The sequence below is a fragment of the Aedes aegypti genome, chromosome 3, assembly GCF_002204515.2.
Source record: "Aedes aegypti strain LVP_AGWG chromosome 3, AaegL5.0 Primary Assembly, whole genome shotgun sequence".
NCBI classification, from domain to species: Eukaryota; Metazoa; Arthropoda; class Insecta; order Diptera; family Culicidae; genus Aedes; species Aedes aegypti.
In genome coordinates, this window is record NC_035109.1 from 138511194 (window position 1) to 138529189 (window position 17996).

At 38.6% G+C, this 17996-nt stretch overlaps 1 protein-coding gene across 3 annotated transcripts in view; it reads left to right on the forward strand.

Moving 5' to 3' along the window:
* The window catches only part of LOC5567255 (probable multidrug resistance-associated protein lethal(2)03659), a 35347-nt gene extending 21958 nt beyond the window's left edge, over nt 1–13389 (forward strand). For 2 of the 3 annotated variants that reach the window (XM_021851090.1, XM_021851089.1), the window contains exons 3-11: nt 7237–7368; nt 7433–7689; nt 7820–8196; nt 8261–9457; nt 10796–11020; nt 11079–11718; nt 11784–12014; nt 12116–12809; nt 12876–13389. In XM_021851090.1, the coding sequence (XP_021706782.1) occupies nt 7237–7368; nt 7433–7689; nt 7820–8196; nt 8261–9457; nt 10796–11020; nt 11079–11718; nt 11784–12014; nt 12116–12809; nt 12876–13197 (4075 nt within the window). In that variant the 3' untranslated portion in view covers nt 13198–13389. The remainder of the gene's footprint in view (nt 1–7236; nt 7369–7432; nt 7690–7819; nt 8197–8260; nt 9458–10795; nt 11021–11078; nt 11719–11783; nt 12015–12115; nt 12810–12875) is intronic. The other variant, XM_021851092.1, reaches the window with a different exon arrangement.
* Nucleotides 13390–17996: the final 4607 nt, after the last annotated feature.

Consider the following 17996-nt stretch of genomic DNA (forward strand, 5'->3'; position numbering starts at 1 on the left):
ATCAATAGTAGAAAAAATAGTACTGAAAAGTACTGTTTAAGTAGCACTGAAAAGTACCGTTTTTAATTTTAGCACTGAAAAGTACTGTTTGTGTAGCACTGAAAAGTACTGTTTTATTGCTTTAGGTAGTTTTTAAGAAAACTTCCAAGAGCAGAGAGAATTCGTGTACGCACAGCACGAAGGTACGATGCGCACTGACCCCCTTTGGAGATTTTTCATGGGTCAAAAAAGCCAAACTTTGACCGCTTTGGGGGTCCACTTAATGAAGTCCGATTGAGCTCAAATTTTGCATGGGGACTTTTTTCGAGGAGACAAAACTTTTGAGCACAACCTTTTTTTGAAATTCGATGGCAAAATGTTTCCCATACATTCCATTGGCACCCTAATGAACAACAATAACAATAAAAAAGCAATCTTAAATGATTCCTCAAAAATGTTTATTATGAGAAATCCTTCATTGTTTTCAATAAGATCTTCCATTACTACGAATACATCCAAATTTATGCACAAGAAGAAACATCTATGTGATAGTGAAATCCCATCATCATGGAAAATTTTTAGCTTTTACAGGAATAACAAAAAATTAGTGTACCGTAATCCGGAGTAAAATTGATCCGCGGGGTAACATTGATGGGAATGACTCATCTCGCAAGAAGTTCCAATCAACATTTATTGATGGAACATTTTCAATGCATGAATAGTGCTTATGTTCCTTATATTCATGAATCATGAGTAAATAAAGATTTTAGCGAAAATTTAGTTTTGTTTATGCGTAATTTTTTCAACTATTCGAAACAACGATTTCTATCACAGAACCGAAGATTCATGTCTCATATGAGATCTGAAAACTATATGAGCGAGGAAAATGCGATTGTTACTAGAAATTATATCGCAGAAAACGATTTCGTTGTCTAGACTTCCATAAGTATGTTTAATTCAGCTGAATTAATGAATTACTATAAACAGCATCAGTTCATCAGGAACCATTTCAAGCGTTTGGTCTTCATATTCGGCTTCAGGGGTCATGATCTAAGTACGTAACGTTATTTACAATAGTATCGAACGTTGTTTACATGGGTGCTTGAATTTTTCAAAATACGGTGTGTAGTCCCAAGCGAAGGCAAGTTAAATTACGTAAATTTAAGTTACAAATAACATAATTTTCCATCCCATTGAACTGAATTCAGAATACAACAAATTCAGTCACGTCGGGCGTAATTTTACAGGAATGACATATTTTTAAAGCTAAGTAGCCAGTTACACGTAAAATATCCGTTCTGATATTCGTAAACAAAATATCATAGGAAACAGAACGGACAGCTTATGCCGATTCGCGATTTAGATCATGTCATCGTGATTCAACACATCTGATTTTCATGAACTGTTTTCACTAGTTCGGGAACAAACTTCTTGTCTGCATTCTGGTATCTTCGTTTCGTAACGCTTCCAACACCATGATTTTAAATCACGATATCGTAAACCCATAAATTCATATTTGTAATCAAATCACAAATTTTGGTTCCTGGCAGCGCGAACTCTGTTTACGCGCGCTGTCAATAATAATAACCTGAGAGAGAGGAGACAGTTTACTGACAGTTGGCATGTTTTCTTGCCTTCTTTGACTTTTTTCCTCAATTCATGGATTGTGCACAATGGTCAGATGACCTTATTATGGTTTTCCAGTGACAATTGGTGACATATATCCCTTGACTTTTGGGAGCTCACAAACTAAGCTAGCTGTCTCGTCTCTCTCAGATAATAACGCCTGCGCAAAACCTACACGGAGAAAACAAAAAACCCATACTTGAGTATTTTTTAACTTATTTTTGAGTTATATTTCTCTCACAATTACATTTGCTCCTTCCATTGTTGTCAGAGAGCGAAGAGCAAAACAACCCAAAAACCGAACCTTTGTGCGTTTCCTCAAATTTGAGTAATTGGCATAGTACTGGGAGTTGAGTTATTTAATCTGCCGGTTGAGTGAAAAGAAGTTAAGGAGTGTATCGAAAAGTAGTCGCAAACATTCAAAACAGTCTCAAAAATATTGAGTTGAACCCACAAACATTTTTTTAACAGATATACTTTACAATGTATTTAAAAATTATGATGCAATAAAATGTCATGTCACCAGAATGCGATCCAGAACAGTGTTTTTGTGTTCGTGAATAAAGTTCTTATTTGTCAGAACAAATATCACGATTTTATGATTTCTTCAAGCTGTCAGTGATCAGTTCAGCAGGCTGTGGTATGTGGCATTTGTAGAACATGACATTAACGAGGTAGCTTTTGCTTTTGACGTATTTCATATCAGGCTTTCTCAAATGTTACTCTAGAAGTCAGTTCTTAGGCTGTGAACCGTTTCATCGATTCGTTTAGTTAAAATTTGACATTTCAATAGTTATTTTCCCCTCAAATGGTTAAATTGGACGACCCATTTGAGTAGTAGTTCTGAACAAAGTTGACAGATGGTTAGTAATTCTTAAATTACCGGGAGTAGAAAATAACTTTTGAGCCGTCAAGTCTAACCATGCTCCGGAGCAGGGTTATTTTCAATCGGAAGGGAAATAACTATCGAACTGTCAAATTTTAACTAAAAGTTAAACGAATCGGTGAAACGGTTCACAGCCTTATTCGTCAGAGCGTGCTCACATGGCTGAAATATTTCGTTTCACCAAGATATTGGAAAGGTGAATGCTTAGAGAACGTGGTGCTGGGGTCAGTTGAAAATGGTAGCGAGTCAGTCTTACGAAGATAGCGAACAAGGACAATCCTAAAAAATGGAACAATTTCCCGAAAATTTGGCCGACGATAATTCGGCTGGCACGTACGTCCTTTCGGCTCACGGACGCGCAGCAGAAGAAGAAAGTTTGGCTGGTGCATCTATTCCACCCAATTACGACACAGGCGTTACGTACGATTAGTGGAACTTTGTTCTCAAATCTGAGATTTTTATTCATGGTACATTTTCGTAAACTGAAAATATGCTTGTTCCAGGATTCATGACTGATAGTGCCTAATTTAGGGAACGGTTTTATTTGTGTGTATTCATTTTTGCAGCCATGTTGACATTGCAATAGGGTAACGACTGTTTATTTTGATCTTAATCGCTAACAGTTGGCGCCAGTGGCAAAAAGTACAGACAACAACCCTTCGAACACTCAGTTTATCTGTGCTGGCCGCCGAGCGACGACACTGTTGTTTGTATTCCTCCCACTGATCGCGCTACGCTGGATTCTCAAATTTCTCAAACTTTCAACACAAGCGCATGGAAGAATGGTAGTCGGAGAACTGTCAAAACGTATGGAAAATAATGAAAAACGTAAATTACTTGCAATTTGGAAACTGCATCAAAAAAGTAGTGATTAGAAGTCAAGTGTAAAGTGAATACATAACTTTTTGTGTTTAGTTCATCTTCCGTAGAGCTTTCTTTGCTTCAGGATTTCGTTTTTACTACCACTGAAAAAGAGCCATCTATTGCCTTTTCAGTTTTGAATATCGCCCTATTGCAGCTCGTAATTTCAAAGTAATGAAACTCAGTCCTCGTAGCTAATATTGATCCGGAAGAGTATCACCACAGACAAACAGACGTCACACTCTCATCATTGTCCATCGACCACCTTTTTAACGGTCAATTCAAAAATATGTTAGGTGGCCAATCCGCCACCCGCAGCGCTCGCATCATTTTTGTTCGTGTTTGACATTTACACACTACCGCCATCTGTTGGCGTGTCGGCCAAACACACCGATTTTAGCATTGGGCGTACATGTCCTCGTGGCTATGATTTTGATCCAGATTTGTTCTAAGTGTTACGTCTGTTTGTCTGTGGTATCACTATAGTGTGGTATATATATGCGATTACCTGCAGAAAGTATGCTGATACTTTTTCAGTAACGACTTTGTAATTCATTTCACAATAAAATGTGCTACAAAAATGCACAATGACAAGACCGTTTGATTTTGTAAAAAATTTTAACGTGTTGATTTTGGAAATTTTTGAACGTGTTGTCAAAATGAACGGACTCCGTACACGCTCGTTCAAATCTACTCAAAAGAGAGTAACTTTGACTCACTTTTGAAGTTTCAAGTTAGCTGTCAAAAGTGAGTAACTTTATTTTATCAAAGTGAGTAACTTTTTACTCAACCATGAAAGAAAACGACCTTACTCACTTTTGAGTAAACACAAACATATTTGACTCACTTTGTAAACGTCAAAGACTTGTGAAAATTTCGCGCGCTCGAACTGACAAATCCTCCGTTGTGGTGAAATTTCTTCCGTCGCCGTGATGTCGGACTGTTTTCAAAAACAGTCGAGATAAAAGGCTCGGCGCGGAAGTCCAACCGGCGAACTCCAGATTAGTGCTGCGAAGCCAATAATCCTGATATCAAGTAAAGTGAGGTCGGATGGAAAATGACCAAGATTTTGATCAAATAACCGCAAAAAAATATAAACTGTAAGTTTTACCGTCGTTCTTTTTATTGGACTAATTATCAATTCTTTACAGTCTAACCGGGAAGGCTACTGGATCGGTCAAACTACATCCTCCATGACTTTCATCAATGCCCCAGATATTTATAACATCCGGGAATCTATTCCAGAGCAGCGGAAATTTCAACACAAATATCACAATTTTTTTACTTGTTATCATGTATTATTATTATGTATATGATAATGATAATGAAAAAATGTTATGCTCTTTGTATATTTCTTCTGATTATACATTTATTTCTAAAATTATTATTTCCTGAAGTGAGTGACATCTACTCACTTTCGCAAATTTCAGATTAAACGAAGTGAGTAAGTGTTACTCCCATATTGACATTTGACTATGTTACTCTAAAGTGAGTAACGATGGTGTTACTCACTTTTGAGCAGTTCCACTTTGTTCCGAAGTGAGTCGAAATCTACTCACTTTTGAGTAGATCTGAACGAGCGTGTACCATCAAATTTACGTCATTTCATTCTCGATTACTTTTTCAAACCGACGTAAGTAACTTTCATACGGTTTTGAGAAAACTAATTGAGAAGAATCACAACCTGTCTTCTAAAACTGTTTTAAAATGAATCACCTTTTTAACATTTTTTCGCTGTGTACATCGCTCAAATTTTGCATGCAATCAGATCGCGTTCAAAAACTAGGTAGTTTCTATTATTTTCAACAAAAATAATTATAACAAAATGATAAGCCGTTCCATACAGTTACTTTCGACGTTTTTCTACCAGTGTAAAATCGGCTCAAGTAGTGTTTTGTTTTGATTCGTGGTTAAGTCACTTTGTCTCTCTATACAGCGGGGCGGCGAAAGTAGTGGTTAGGTTGCGAAAGTTGAAAATCTTACTTTCGTCGTTTTGTAAATCCGAAATTAAACGTTCTAAAAGTGAAAAATCTAGTTGAGTAGGAGCGGAACATGTAAAATTTCGTCTGCGAAACACGTAGGATCAATAAAGTAAGTTTATTCACTTTTTTGACTTGAGACTATTTGAATAAGTTTTCGAGCATTTTTTACAGCGAGTATTTTCAGGGTGGGTGTACGGCTGTCAACTACAAACAAAGCTCGCCTAACAATCATCTAACACGCGGGCCGATCCAAACAGCATCATCTCTCACGCGGGACGGCCCAAACAGCACAGGTCGAAAACGCGGGCCATGCCAGACAGCAAATGCTGATGCATTTCAACACTCAAACATCGGGATGCCTAGCAGCGTTGTGAGCCAAACAAACACACCCACAAAACATGAACGGTAGGCGCACCTCGTTGCGTATACCCCCCCTGAGTATTTTGCTTACCATGAAATTTACGTCATGTGTAATATTTGTTTTTTTCTTAGTTTGTGTGGAACAGTGGGGATTCGCTCTTTGGGGCTCGGCTCATTCCATGTAGCTCTAAGGTTGGATTTTCGCTGGTTTGGGAAAATCCCAACTAAAAAGCACTCGAATGTCAAAAGTAGATGTCAAATTGTCGTCTGTCGCATTCAAGTCTCCATTTATGGAACAAATGTGCAAGTATATGTGCGTTTCGTAACAATATCCTTTCCAGATACGTGAGCCTGGAACAATTATCACCAGCTTTCAGTAGTCCCAACTATCGGGTAAAAATAGTAAGTGCTATAAATATAGTTTTACCATATTTTACCATATCAACGCTCACAGTAATACTTTGAAACGACATAAACTTTAAAATTTTGAGGAAGGAACAAAGCTTTTTAACAAATGGATGTTTCCCTTTATGATTCAGGATAACCTTAAGATTCGAGTTAACTCTACAGTTGTTCTTTATCTGAGGAAATCTGTCGATTCTCATATAATACTTTGACGTAATTTCATCATCATCAGGTAGTAGCCAAAGTCCATAATAAAAATATGGTTGTACTGAACAAGCAAACAATTTTGTTCCTTAATCATTTATGTTGAAGCTCAGGTGCCATCAGACATTACGGAGCCGAATCCATTTGATTTATTTTACATAGTCATGTGTTTGTTTCAAACTCCTATGTTAGCTTTTGGGATTCATAAAACTCGCGGTTTGGCGTTAAACTCGGCCAACATTCAAAAAAATAGGCAAAAAATATTAAGAAGTAGTAAAAATATATACAGTGCTGTTCTGAATAATAGCAGCGCATGTCGATTTTCATACAAAATGCTCAACTTTGACATGCTGTAGTTTTGTTCCCTTTCAAGCAATCGAGCTGAAATTTTCTCCACAGAACTACAAATATGATCAATTTTGTAACTACAAAATTTCAGTTTTTTCTGAGTCCCTGCCGAAAAGTGAGACACTAGGTGAAATTTTTCGAAAAAATAGCAGTTTTTCATTTTAAAATTTTTCTTCTACAATAATTTTAAACATTTTCGGTTTAGGTGTAGGTTTGATAAGTAGGAGGAGATTGTTCCAATGGTAAGTGATATATAATTTAAAACTATAATGTCAAGCCGAAATTCAAATTTTTAAAACTGCTATTTTTTCGAACAATTTCACCTAGTATCTCACTTTCCGGCAGGGGCTTAGAAAATTTTGAAATTTTGTGTTTACAAAATTGGGCACATTTGTAGTTCTGTGGAGAAAATTTCAGCTCGATTGCTTGAAAGGGAACAAAACTACAGCATGTCAAAGTTGAGCATTTTGTATGAAAATCGACATGCGCTGCTATTATTCAGAACAGCACTGTACAATGCAGCATATATTATTTCAATTTAATTTATCTGAATGTATTATTAATATAAAATGTTCTATTTTACAGACAATGGGAAAAGGAAATCGTTCGAGCCCGGAGGAAAAACCGCCCACCTAGACTTCGTGACGCTCTCTTCCGAACATTTTACAAGCAGTGCTTATTCGACGGTTTCCTGGTGTTTTCATTCGTATTAATCAAGTAGGATTCTCACCGACCAAAATATAAGGAATTCCGAATAATATGTCCCACTTATGAATTATAGATCGATTTTACCATTGGTTTTAGCGCAACTGCTAATCCAGTTCCAAGCGCCGTTAAACACAACGCATCTGACCACACCAAGTACCGATACGGTTTCCACGCCGCCAGTTCCTGATGTCTTCCTTACAACCACGTTGCATTTTCTACAGGACCACGACTCGAATGACACCAACGTCGATCGCATACGCCGTAGCATAGCTGACGGAAAACATTCAATCGGCCAGAATCATCTTAAGCCGCAAGACTACGGCGATGATGGTAAGAACTTTCGTAATAATATACTTTATTGAAGTTGATAACCGGACATTCACATAAAAGATGATTAAGCCTTACATGTTTACATTTAGAACATGACGGAAGACATTTATAACCCGGCACTACTTTGTAGATTACAGTGTCGGCCGAGACGAGGGATACGATGACCTCGAAGAGGAAGAAGGCCCAACCAAGGAGCGCAAGTTGACAAGCGTAGCTGACTTTATCGATTACGCGTGGAACGATGCCCACTGGTTGGCGGGATTATTGGTACTACTGACATTGCTGGGATGTTTCTGTAATCATCACTCCGATCTGAGGCAACGATTGGTCGGAGCGCGGATGAGAATTGCTTGCTGCTCGGCAATCTATCGGAAAACCTTGCGTATGTCGAAGAAAGCCGCCGGACAAACACCGGCCGGCTATCTGATCAATCTGCTATCGAACGACGTCAGCCGGTTGGACTATGGATTTATATTTTTACATTACGTCTGGGTGTTGCCGTTTCAGGTGAGATTTGGAAATATTTGATTGTACAAATGAGTTACTATAAGTATAACTATTGCAATTTCAGGCAGTTTTCACGTGCTACCTTATCTGGAGGCAAGTACAATGGGCAGCAGTGGTTGGAGTCGTTGGTCTTCTGCTGAAGACCATTCCAGTTCAAACGGGACTTGGGCGACTGCAGTCGGTTCTACGGATGCGTGTAGCCAAGCGAACTGATCAACGAGTGGGTATAATGAACGAACTGATCCAAGGTATTCAGGTGATCAAGATGTACGCTTGGGAGAAACCTTTCCACACGGTTGTTTCGTTGGCTCGTAAAAAGGAAGTCCGCCAGATTCGGTGGGCATCGTACATTCGCGGGATCTATCTCAGTACGATGATGTTTACTGAAAGATCTACGCTTTTCATAGCGATCGCAACTTGCTATTTTGAGGGTCGCCCAATCACGGCAGATATTGTGTTTCCTATGGCACAGTTTTTCAATATTCTCCAGTTAACGGCGGCCATTTTCTATCCATTGGCTATTTCACTTGGTGCGGAAGCTTTGGTGTCGATTGATAGAATTCAAGAGTTTCTTGGTATGGAGGAACAAGACAAAAAGATGATTGGTTTGAAGAAGAACGAGAATGAACTGGTGAAAGTGTGCCCTACTGTAGCCGTAGAATTCAACAATGTTTCCGCCAGTTGGGAGAATAATAAGGACAGAACATTGAAGGATTTAAATCTCACAGCAAAAACTGGGCAATTGTTGGCAGTTATCGGGCCCGTTGGGGCTGGCAAAAGCTCCTTACTTCAGTTAATTTTGGGCGAGTTGCCCATACTCAACGGGACGGCGAACATCAACGGAGAAGTCTCGTACGGCTGCCAAGAACCGTGGCTGTTTACGGGAACAGTTCGGAGCAATATCCTATTCGGTCTAACCTATGACCGCAAACGTTACCAAGAGGTTGTGAAACACTGTGCCTTATTGACAGACTTTGAACAGCTTCCGGATGGAGATAAAACAGTTGTGGGAGAACGCGGAACCTCACTCTCAGGTGGACAGCGCGCTAGGGTGAACTTGGCTCGTGCTGTGTACAAGAATGCTAACATCTATCTGCTGGATGATCCACTTAGTGCCGTTGATACCCACGTTGGGCGCCATCTGTTTGATGAAGTTATGGGTCCTAGAGGTTATTTGGCAAAACAACAAGCAACCAGGATTTTAGTAACCCATCAGGTTCATTTCCTAAAGGAAGCTGATTGGATTATCATAATTGATAGTGTAAGTTTGTTCATTCGTAAATAGAGTTATTGGCTATAATGAATCGCATTTAGAGTGTCCATTTCCCGGCCATTTTGGTCGTCCCGGGTTTCGGGACAAAAATCTATGTTTATCCCGGGAAATCCCGGGATCCCGGGATTTATAAAATTTTCAATAAAACTAGCATTTCGGTTGAAATGGAAGTACAAATTTAACAATCAAATTTTTATTTTGATAAAATAATCAGATAATGTAACTTTTCAAAATAATATGTTTATTATAGCAAATTACATTTCAGATAAGACTTTCTTATTCTAATGAAGTAATCACATCAAATAACCATGACTAATTCCGGGTTTGCCATGGATTTTTTCAAATTCTCTATAACACTTATGAATGGAAGTATGATAAAAACTTAAGTCATAATTTTAAAGCAATTTGCTTCAAACTTTTGAAAAGTCATGACAACTTCAGAACAAAAGAAACGATCAAAGATCATTGAAGGTATTGTAGATCATGTTAACTGTTAATTATTGAAAATTATTGACTGAAATTTACTGCCGTGGATCGCAATTCAGTACCATCTGCATTTTGGTCAAAATTGAGTTGATATAAGTTTTTATTATATCTTCTAATGATCTTTCAGCTGCTCTTACGTGATTTCTCGTTTAGTAAAATGAAGGAAAAACACCAAGTCGAATTGACCCATAATGAAAAGTAAACGCATCCCACTGCAGATTTTTGCTAACTTTAACACAAAATTGAATCACTATTTGGTCATCTTTATATTTTTCTTGGAAAGGTAACGAAGCGAATAGCAATTTATGAATCTTTCATTGAGGCCGAAACATGTTCCCATCTCCTGGATTTTTTTGAATATTTTTATGGAAAACAAGATAGAAAATTTCTCAGTCAATTCTCTCAATGCCTACTTTTTACAGATGGTACTGACTAGCGATTTACGGCAGTTTAGATGTACTTTCGTTTTTTTTTTATCTCAGCATAGTCTCATGAAAACGGCTAATGGTGAAAAGAAAAGCATTAAAACATTGCAACTAGACAAATAAAAATATATACTGGGTAAATTGATCTCTTCATGAAAATAAATACTCGTTTGTACTATTTTTCATTATGCTTTTCTACTTTATCAAATGAGGTTGATGGTGAGGAAAAATGTCATTGTTTTTCATTGAAATTTAGTGGTTTTCATCTAATTCTACGTACATTTCGGGAATCCCGGGATTCCCGGGATCTCAGAAATAAAATCCCGGGAAATGGGAAATCCCGAAATTTGTCAAATCCCGGGATTTTTTGTCCCGGGATGTCCCGGGATGGACACTCTAATCGCATTTATTGGAGGGAAAAATACTAATGCAAGGAACATATCAGGAGTTGTCCAACAGTGATTTGGACTTCACGAAATTGATGGGCTCTTCCGAAGAGAATACCGACAGCATTGAGGACGAAGAGGTAGAAGAAGTAGCAGATGAAGAAATTCCTTTCATTGATGGTGTAAAGGGCGAGAGTCATAAATTGCTTAAGAGCTCAACGTCCGTAGGGGCGCGAGGTTCGATGTCATGTGCTGTAAGTATATAGAACTCCAGTAGAATAGATCGATAGGTAATTACTTTATCTGTTTCAGTCTAGCGTTGCCGAAGACCTAGGTCGAACTGTCAATGAAGATCAAGCAGAAGGTACCCTAGCACTACGAGTGTGGACTACGTATTTCCTAGCAGGCGGAAACGTCTGTCTTCTTCTGTTCACCGCTTTTATGCTGGTTTTCTCGCAAGTAGTGGTCAGTGGATCGGACTACTTTGTAACATACTGGACACGTCAAGAGGAGCGTCGCATTCGTGACCTACCGGTAGATTATTCTACCGAAGATTTGCTCATATCCTATGGTATTATCATTATTGGAGTTGTAACCTTCACTATCTACCGAGGATACCTGTTCTTCAACATATGCATGAAGGCTTCGCGCACTTTGCACGATCGTATGTTTGCGAAGATCCTCGCGGCTCCGATGAGATTTTTCGACACCAATCCTTCGGGACGTATCCTGAATCGTTTCTCGAAAGATATGGGCGCTATTGATGAATTACTACCGAAAGCGATCATGGATGCTGTTCAGGTGCTGTTGGTAATGGTCGGTATTCTGGTAGTGATCGCCATGATGAATCCTATTCTGCTGGTGGCTCTTTTGGGCGCGATTGTTCTGTTCGCGATAGTGCTCAAACTGTATCTAAGGCCTACACAGGATCTCAAACGGCTGGAAGGAATCAGTAAGTTCAAAGGCGTTGCATTGATATGTAGAGAATACATTTTAAAATACCTTTTTGCATTACAGCGCGAAGTCCTGTCTTTTCGCATCTGTCGGCAACTTTGACCGGCCTTTCAACGATTCGAGCAAATGAAGCCCAACAGAAGATCACTCAGGAGTTCGATGCACTGCAGAACGTACACTCTGCTGTCTGGCAGCTGACCATGTCCAGCAATGCCGCTTTGGGATTGTGGCTGGATTGCATCAGCACTGCGTTTGTCGCCTGTGTAACATTTAGTTTCATAGTGATGCATGGAGGTACGATATTACTCGTTATTTTGCTAGATATGTTAATTTCAGTTGAACAAATTTAAAATCTGATTAAGGCGACTAATGAAGTTATTTTCTTACATTTCCAGAAACTTTCAGCGCCAATGTTGGTTTGGCCATTTCCCAGGCAATGATTCTTACCGGTATGGTTCAGTACGGTATACGTCAAACAGCGGAATCTATCCAGCAAATGACTTCGGTCGAACGCGTGATTCAGTACACAGAGATCCCATCGGAAAATGATCCTCCGAAGATTCCGCCAAGCGATTGGCCTTGGCGTGGTCACATAGAGTTCCGTGACATGTCATTGCGGTACGATGCCAACAGTCCCCCGGTATTGAAGCACTTGGATCTGACGATTGCACCAACCTGGAAGGTTGGAATTGTCGGACGAACCGGAGCAGGGAAGTCATCTTTGATAGGAGCACTGTTCCGTTTGGCACCGATAGAGGGAAAAATACTGATTGATGGTATTGATACCGGCATTGTGTCGTTGGAGTCTCTGCGATCAAAGATCTCTATTATACCTCAGGATCCAGTGCTGTTCAGCGCTACAATTCGGTACAATCTAGATCCTTTCAATCTGTACGACGACGACAGTCTTTGGACAGCGATCACCGAAGTGGAGCTCAGAACGGCTATTAGTGGTTTAGACTACATGGTTACAGAAAGTGGTTCAAATTTCAGCGTTGGACAAAGGCAATTGATCTGTCTAGCTAGAGCAATCCTAAGAAATAACAAAATCTTGGTGCTTGATGAAGCCACAGCGAATGTTGATCCTCAGTGAGTACTGAAAATGAATTATTTTGTCTGATAAATAGATACCTAACCCAATCTCATTATTTGCAGAACCGATGCCCTCATTCAGAAGACAATCCGAGAAAAGTTCAAAAAGTGCACGGTTTTGACCGTGGCCCATCGATTACACACCGTTATGGATTCGGATCGAATCCTAGTGATGGATGGGGGTGAGGCACGCGAATTCGACGTACCGCACATACTTCTTCAGCAGGAGGGAGGTGTACTGAGGGACATGGTGGAAGCAACCGGTCCATCCGAATCTGAATCTCTAAAACGCATTGCAGCGGAAACGTACGCTGCGATGGACCCCAACCGGCATCTACTGAACGGCCTGCCAAATCCTTGGCGTTTTAGCAAGGAAGGCCAATAAGCAAGAGATTTAATTATTTTTCATCTATTTTATTACCTCTTAAGAGTAAAATCAAACCAAATTTTGATAAGAAAGGCGGAAACAAGTTTACATAGTCGTTAAGTTTTTCGATAAATATTTACATTGTTTAAATGTAATGAAAGCTATGAATTAAGCACGATGAACAATAAATTGTCTGCTCCGCAAAATAAACAAGCCTTTTGTTAGTTCTTCTTCGACTGTCTTGTTTTTAAGGGACATTAACCCGGAGGTCATTCAGCCCTGATTGTTAATTGGGATCTACTGTTGATTCCACTTTTAATATTAGTGAACCCCGAATCCGCAACTATCGTTGTCCTCTTAGGAGTGTTTAACTGTAAGTTTTACAGAGTACTATATTGTCCTTCTACGCATATTTGTCCAAAATTTGATGTTTCAAGAAAGATGTGATAAAGAATTGAGTGTAACGTTCAGGTTTTTTTTTTTTCAAAAATGTCTCCAGACAGTAGCGTAGCTAGGGGGGTGTGGTGGGTGCGGTCCGCACCGGGCCCCGAATTCATAGGGGGCCCCAAATCGTGGAGTTTCATTTAATATTATGAAATTGATTTCTAGGAAACTAACACGTTTAGAAGCAGATAAAAACTCACACTCAAGATAATGTCTCCATTTGATTCATGTGCAAACCTACATGGATTTTTGCAATGGGGGTTTGCATATGCAAAGTATGTGCGAAATCAATAAGTTATCGCCAATCTTTATCCTCATTGAAATAATGATGTCTGCACATATAATCCATAGACCAGGCACATACTTTCCAGGGGATGCATCAATGGAATATATTGATCTACCTTATTAAGATGTTTACAATGTTACTCCATACCTGAGAGAGACTCGCGAAGAGGAAAAATATCAACGTCATATGCAGCCCAGATTCCCCTCTCACGAAACGTCAAATGCAGCCCACCGTTTTTATGGCTGAAAAAGTGAAAAGTATTGTGTTCAAAGTAAACTGTTATTAAAAACCTCAGTCGGCGGAGCAGTTTTTTCCAAAGTTGCTGATAAATCTAAGCAGAAGATTAATTATTTCTAATGTCTTCTACGTTTGCTGGCATGAAATTTCACTCAAATGGCTATTTATGATTCGATGTGATGCAAACTTAATCATTTTTTGCTGAGAGGTTCATGTGAGGATTTGAACAGCATGCGCATAATAGGTATGCGCATGCGCATAATTTGTATGCGCATGCGCATAATTGATATGCACAAAGTGGAATAAGAAAAAAACTCAGCAATCACAGAAAAAGAAGACCGTCTTCGCGAGTCTCGTCTCAGCTCCATACATAAGACACATGGTACTCAATTTTGCTTTGTGAATCAGGTATATTTCGAATACTGCTACACAGAAACTATAAGCACAGATTGATGCACAGTAGACCTATTCATATTTTCAAAAATGTCTGGAAACTCCCCAGTCAACCAATATTTTGATTTTTCATGTCGAAATGAACTCTGCACTAACATACCCAAGTAACCAGTATGCACGATAATGCGGCACGGTAACAGCATTATATGCGCATATAGGGTAATCATTTGATGCTTGTCAGTTTTATATACGCATATAATGCTATTATAATGCCAGAAAAGGCGAAATAGTGTGCCATTATAATGCGAAGATATAACCGTGCTTCTCGGCATCACTAGTGCTGATATAAGACCACGTGAGAAACGTCAGTTGTTTTCGCCAGGTTTGTCGGGCGAATATTTTGTGCTCTCGCGTACGCAGCCAGAGAGCTTTCGCGTATGCGGCCAAGCAGCTGGTACACGAGGTAAATAAATAAATGAATGAAAATGGAAACCTCGAATAGTATGCAAAATGTAATAAAATGATTGAGATTTTTTTTTTTTTTTTTTTCCTCATCTGTAGAGCCTTTTAAATGATTGAGATAGTACTTCTCCGTATCAGACTTATTCATTTTGGTGGTTTTAATACTTTTGAGGACTTGAAATTGCCACAAATTGATCCTTGTTTTATGATGATGAAATTCCTCATTTTGCGTCTCGAACCTGCGACACCTGTATTGTTGAGTTGTTGAAGTTCTGCTCCTTTGCTCCTTCGCCCACATAAGATGAATAGTATTGGAAAGAAAAGTGACCAATTTAAACCACCACTTTTCCCCGTCATAAAAGACTCCCTCTCACCACTATATGTAAACACAAAGCACGTGGTATATATGTCAAAACACTGGATGGCATTTAAACAGGCCCTGTATGCGAATATAGAGCCAATATAGTGCTTATTTAATGCCCGTATGCATCAGGCTTAGAAGCATTAATGATGCTGTAATAGGGTTTCTATGCAGCGGAAGTGCTGTTATAGGGTATGTAAGCATTTGTGGTGCTATTATAATGCATGTACGCATTTATGATGCTGATTAAGGGCTTATTATTAGTGCTTATGGTTACTTGGGTACTTTCTACATGTAAGTGCAAGTAGTGATACTTTTCTGAGTCAATATTTCTTAGGATGACTGAGTTTTATCACTTTGAAATTGAAAGCTGCAAAATCAACATAGCTGCCAAAACGAATGAAGGGCTACTTAGCCTTAACACGAATTAAGAAAACAAGAACTGTATTCTAATTAACAACACTATCAACTTATCAACATAAATTCTATCACTTTAGTCATAATTCTACAAAATCTATTTGGTCATCATGTATTTCAACCAGGGCCGGATTTACAAATGTGGGGGCCCTGGGGCCAGAGTTTTGTGGGGGCTTTTTCCCAGAATACAATGTTGATGCTCCAGGGTGGCCAGTGAAAAGTCAATTTCAAATTCCCGGTTTTCTCCCGGTTTTTTCCCGATGTTTCAAAAATATTCCCGGTTTAATGATATGCTAAGAAACATTATTGCGATTTTTTTTACTATTTCGAACGACTTTTAAGTACAAGTTTTTTGTTTAAACCAAAGCATTTCTATTAGGGGTAGACGGAAATCAGATATTTTGCTGCGCATTCAAATTTTCTGGGCTTATACTGATTCTGCTAAATTTCAGTTTGATCTATGAAACGATATTTTACGACGGTCATTTTAGGTAATCGTAAAATTTATAATGAAAAAGTTCAGTGCTAAAAAAAAGATTGACCCTTGTTTATATTATGGGATCGAGTTAATCTTTGAATGAACCATAGTTTAAATTTTAAACGGTCACAGGTTTGGAAGACATAAAAATGAATATATCAATTGTTCAACATTTCGTTCCATGGTCATCAGCATTGTAGGAGAGAAAACCAGTGTTGATTGCTTGGTGGTTCGAATACTAATGAATATTTATTCTCTGTCATCTATCTCTACAGTTGGTCAAGGCTACTAAGATTGACCTAGCTTACTACGATCCTACATTCTCTCCCTTTTATCAATATAGAAAACTTATGCTTAATTTGATTTTAAAGTGTACAATTCATAATCATCTAGGTATTCGGGTTTCCGTTTGATTCTGTTGGTTGATTTTCTAGCTGATGGGACCACCGTGTCAATTGGTCGCTTACGGCGCGTCTCTTGCACGTTTTCTTCATATTGACTTGATTTGGGTATTTCATCTAATGCACCTGGAATAGAATTCCGTATAAGTAAATATCCATCAATTAATACACAACATAATGATGTATGATACCGGATTGTTGAAACTCTGCATTTTGTTGTAGAAGCGGATTAAAACAAAATAGTTTCTTTGCGTGATTTACGTGTCTGTTACAAATAACACCAGAATCCATATTTCGCAAATGTAATCTTGTTCCTTCTCGTTGAACAACTTCATATTTTTTGTGGACTGAATGTAGGTGTCAGCTTATTCTTTTTAATCATGTTTTTAATTACAACTATATCTCCCACATCGATGTTCGACATTTTCGCTCGTCGTTTCTTATTGGTATAATCTCTTCCTTTTTCTTTAGACGTTTTGTCATTATCCATGGCTTGGCTGATGTTTACTTTCCTTCGATTTCCTGGAAGTCTGTCGCGAATATTCCAGCCGAACATAAGCTCGGATGGAGAATAATTTGTAACTGCATGTGGAGTAGCACGATAAGCATGTAGGAAGTCTTGTAAATCAGTTTTCCAGTCTCGACCCATAGTCACGCTGATTTTTATTGTTTTGAGTAACGTACGATTTTGTCTCTCAACTAAACCATTTTGAAATGGAGCATAAGGTACAGTATGGCATACCGTAATTCCATTTGTGCGACAAAATTCCGAAAATTCTTCCGAAGAAAATGGTTGACCATTGTCACACACAAGATGTTCTGGATAACCAAATCGAGCAAATACTTCACGTAGCTTAGTTATCGTGTTCTTTGCTGTCATTGATGACACAATGACAGTTTCGAGATATCTGAAGAATATTCATTAAGTAAATAAATATTTATAAGCTTTCTTAAATAATTTACCTGGAATAATAGTCTGTGATAACCAAAAGATGTATTCCATTTACAACTTCGGTAAAATCAATAGCAACCTTCTTCCATGGCCCGTTTGGAATTTCTATTCTAAAAATCGGTTCTGTATCTGGAGCTGAGACAAGTATACATTCCGTGCAATTATGAACGAAATCATCTACCATTTGATCCATCCGGGTCCACCATACTTTGGTTCTCAATCTTCTTTTCATGGATGATATTCCTAGGTGGGGTTTGTGTGCCAGTTGCAATATTTGAGTCTGGAGACATCTTGGTATCACAATTCTTTGATCCTTCATTAATAAGTCACCATCGCTAGTTAGGCTATCAGCTATCTTCTTATACCGGTGTAAGCTCTTAGGCCAT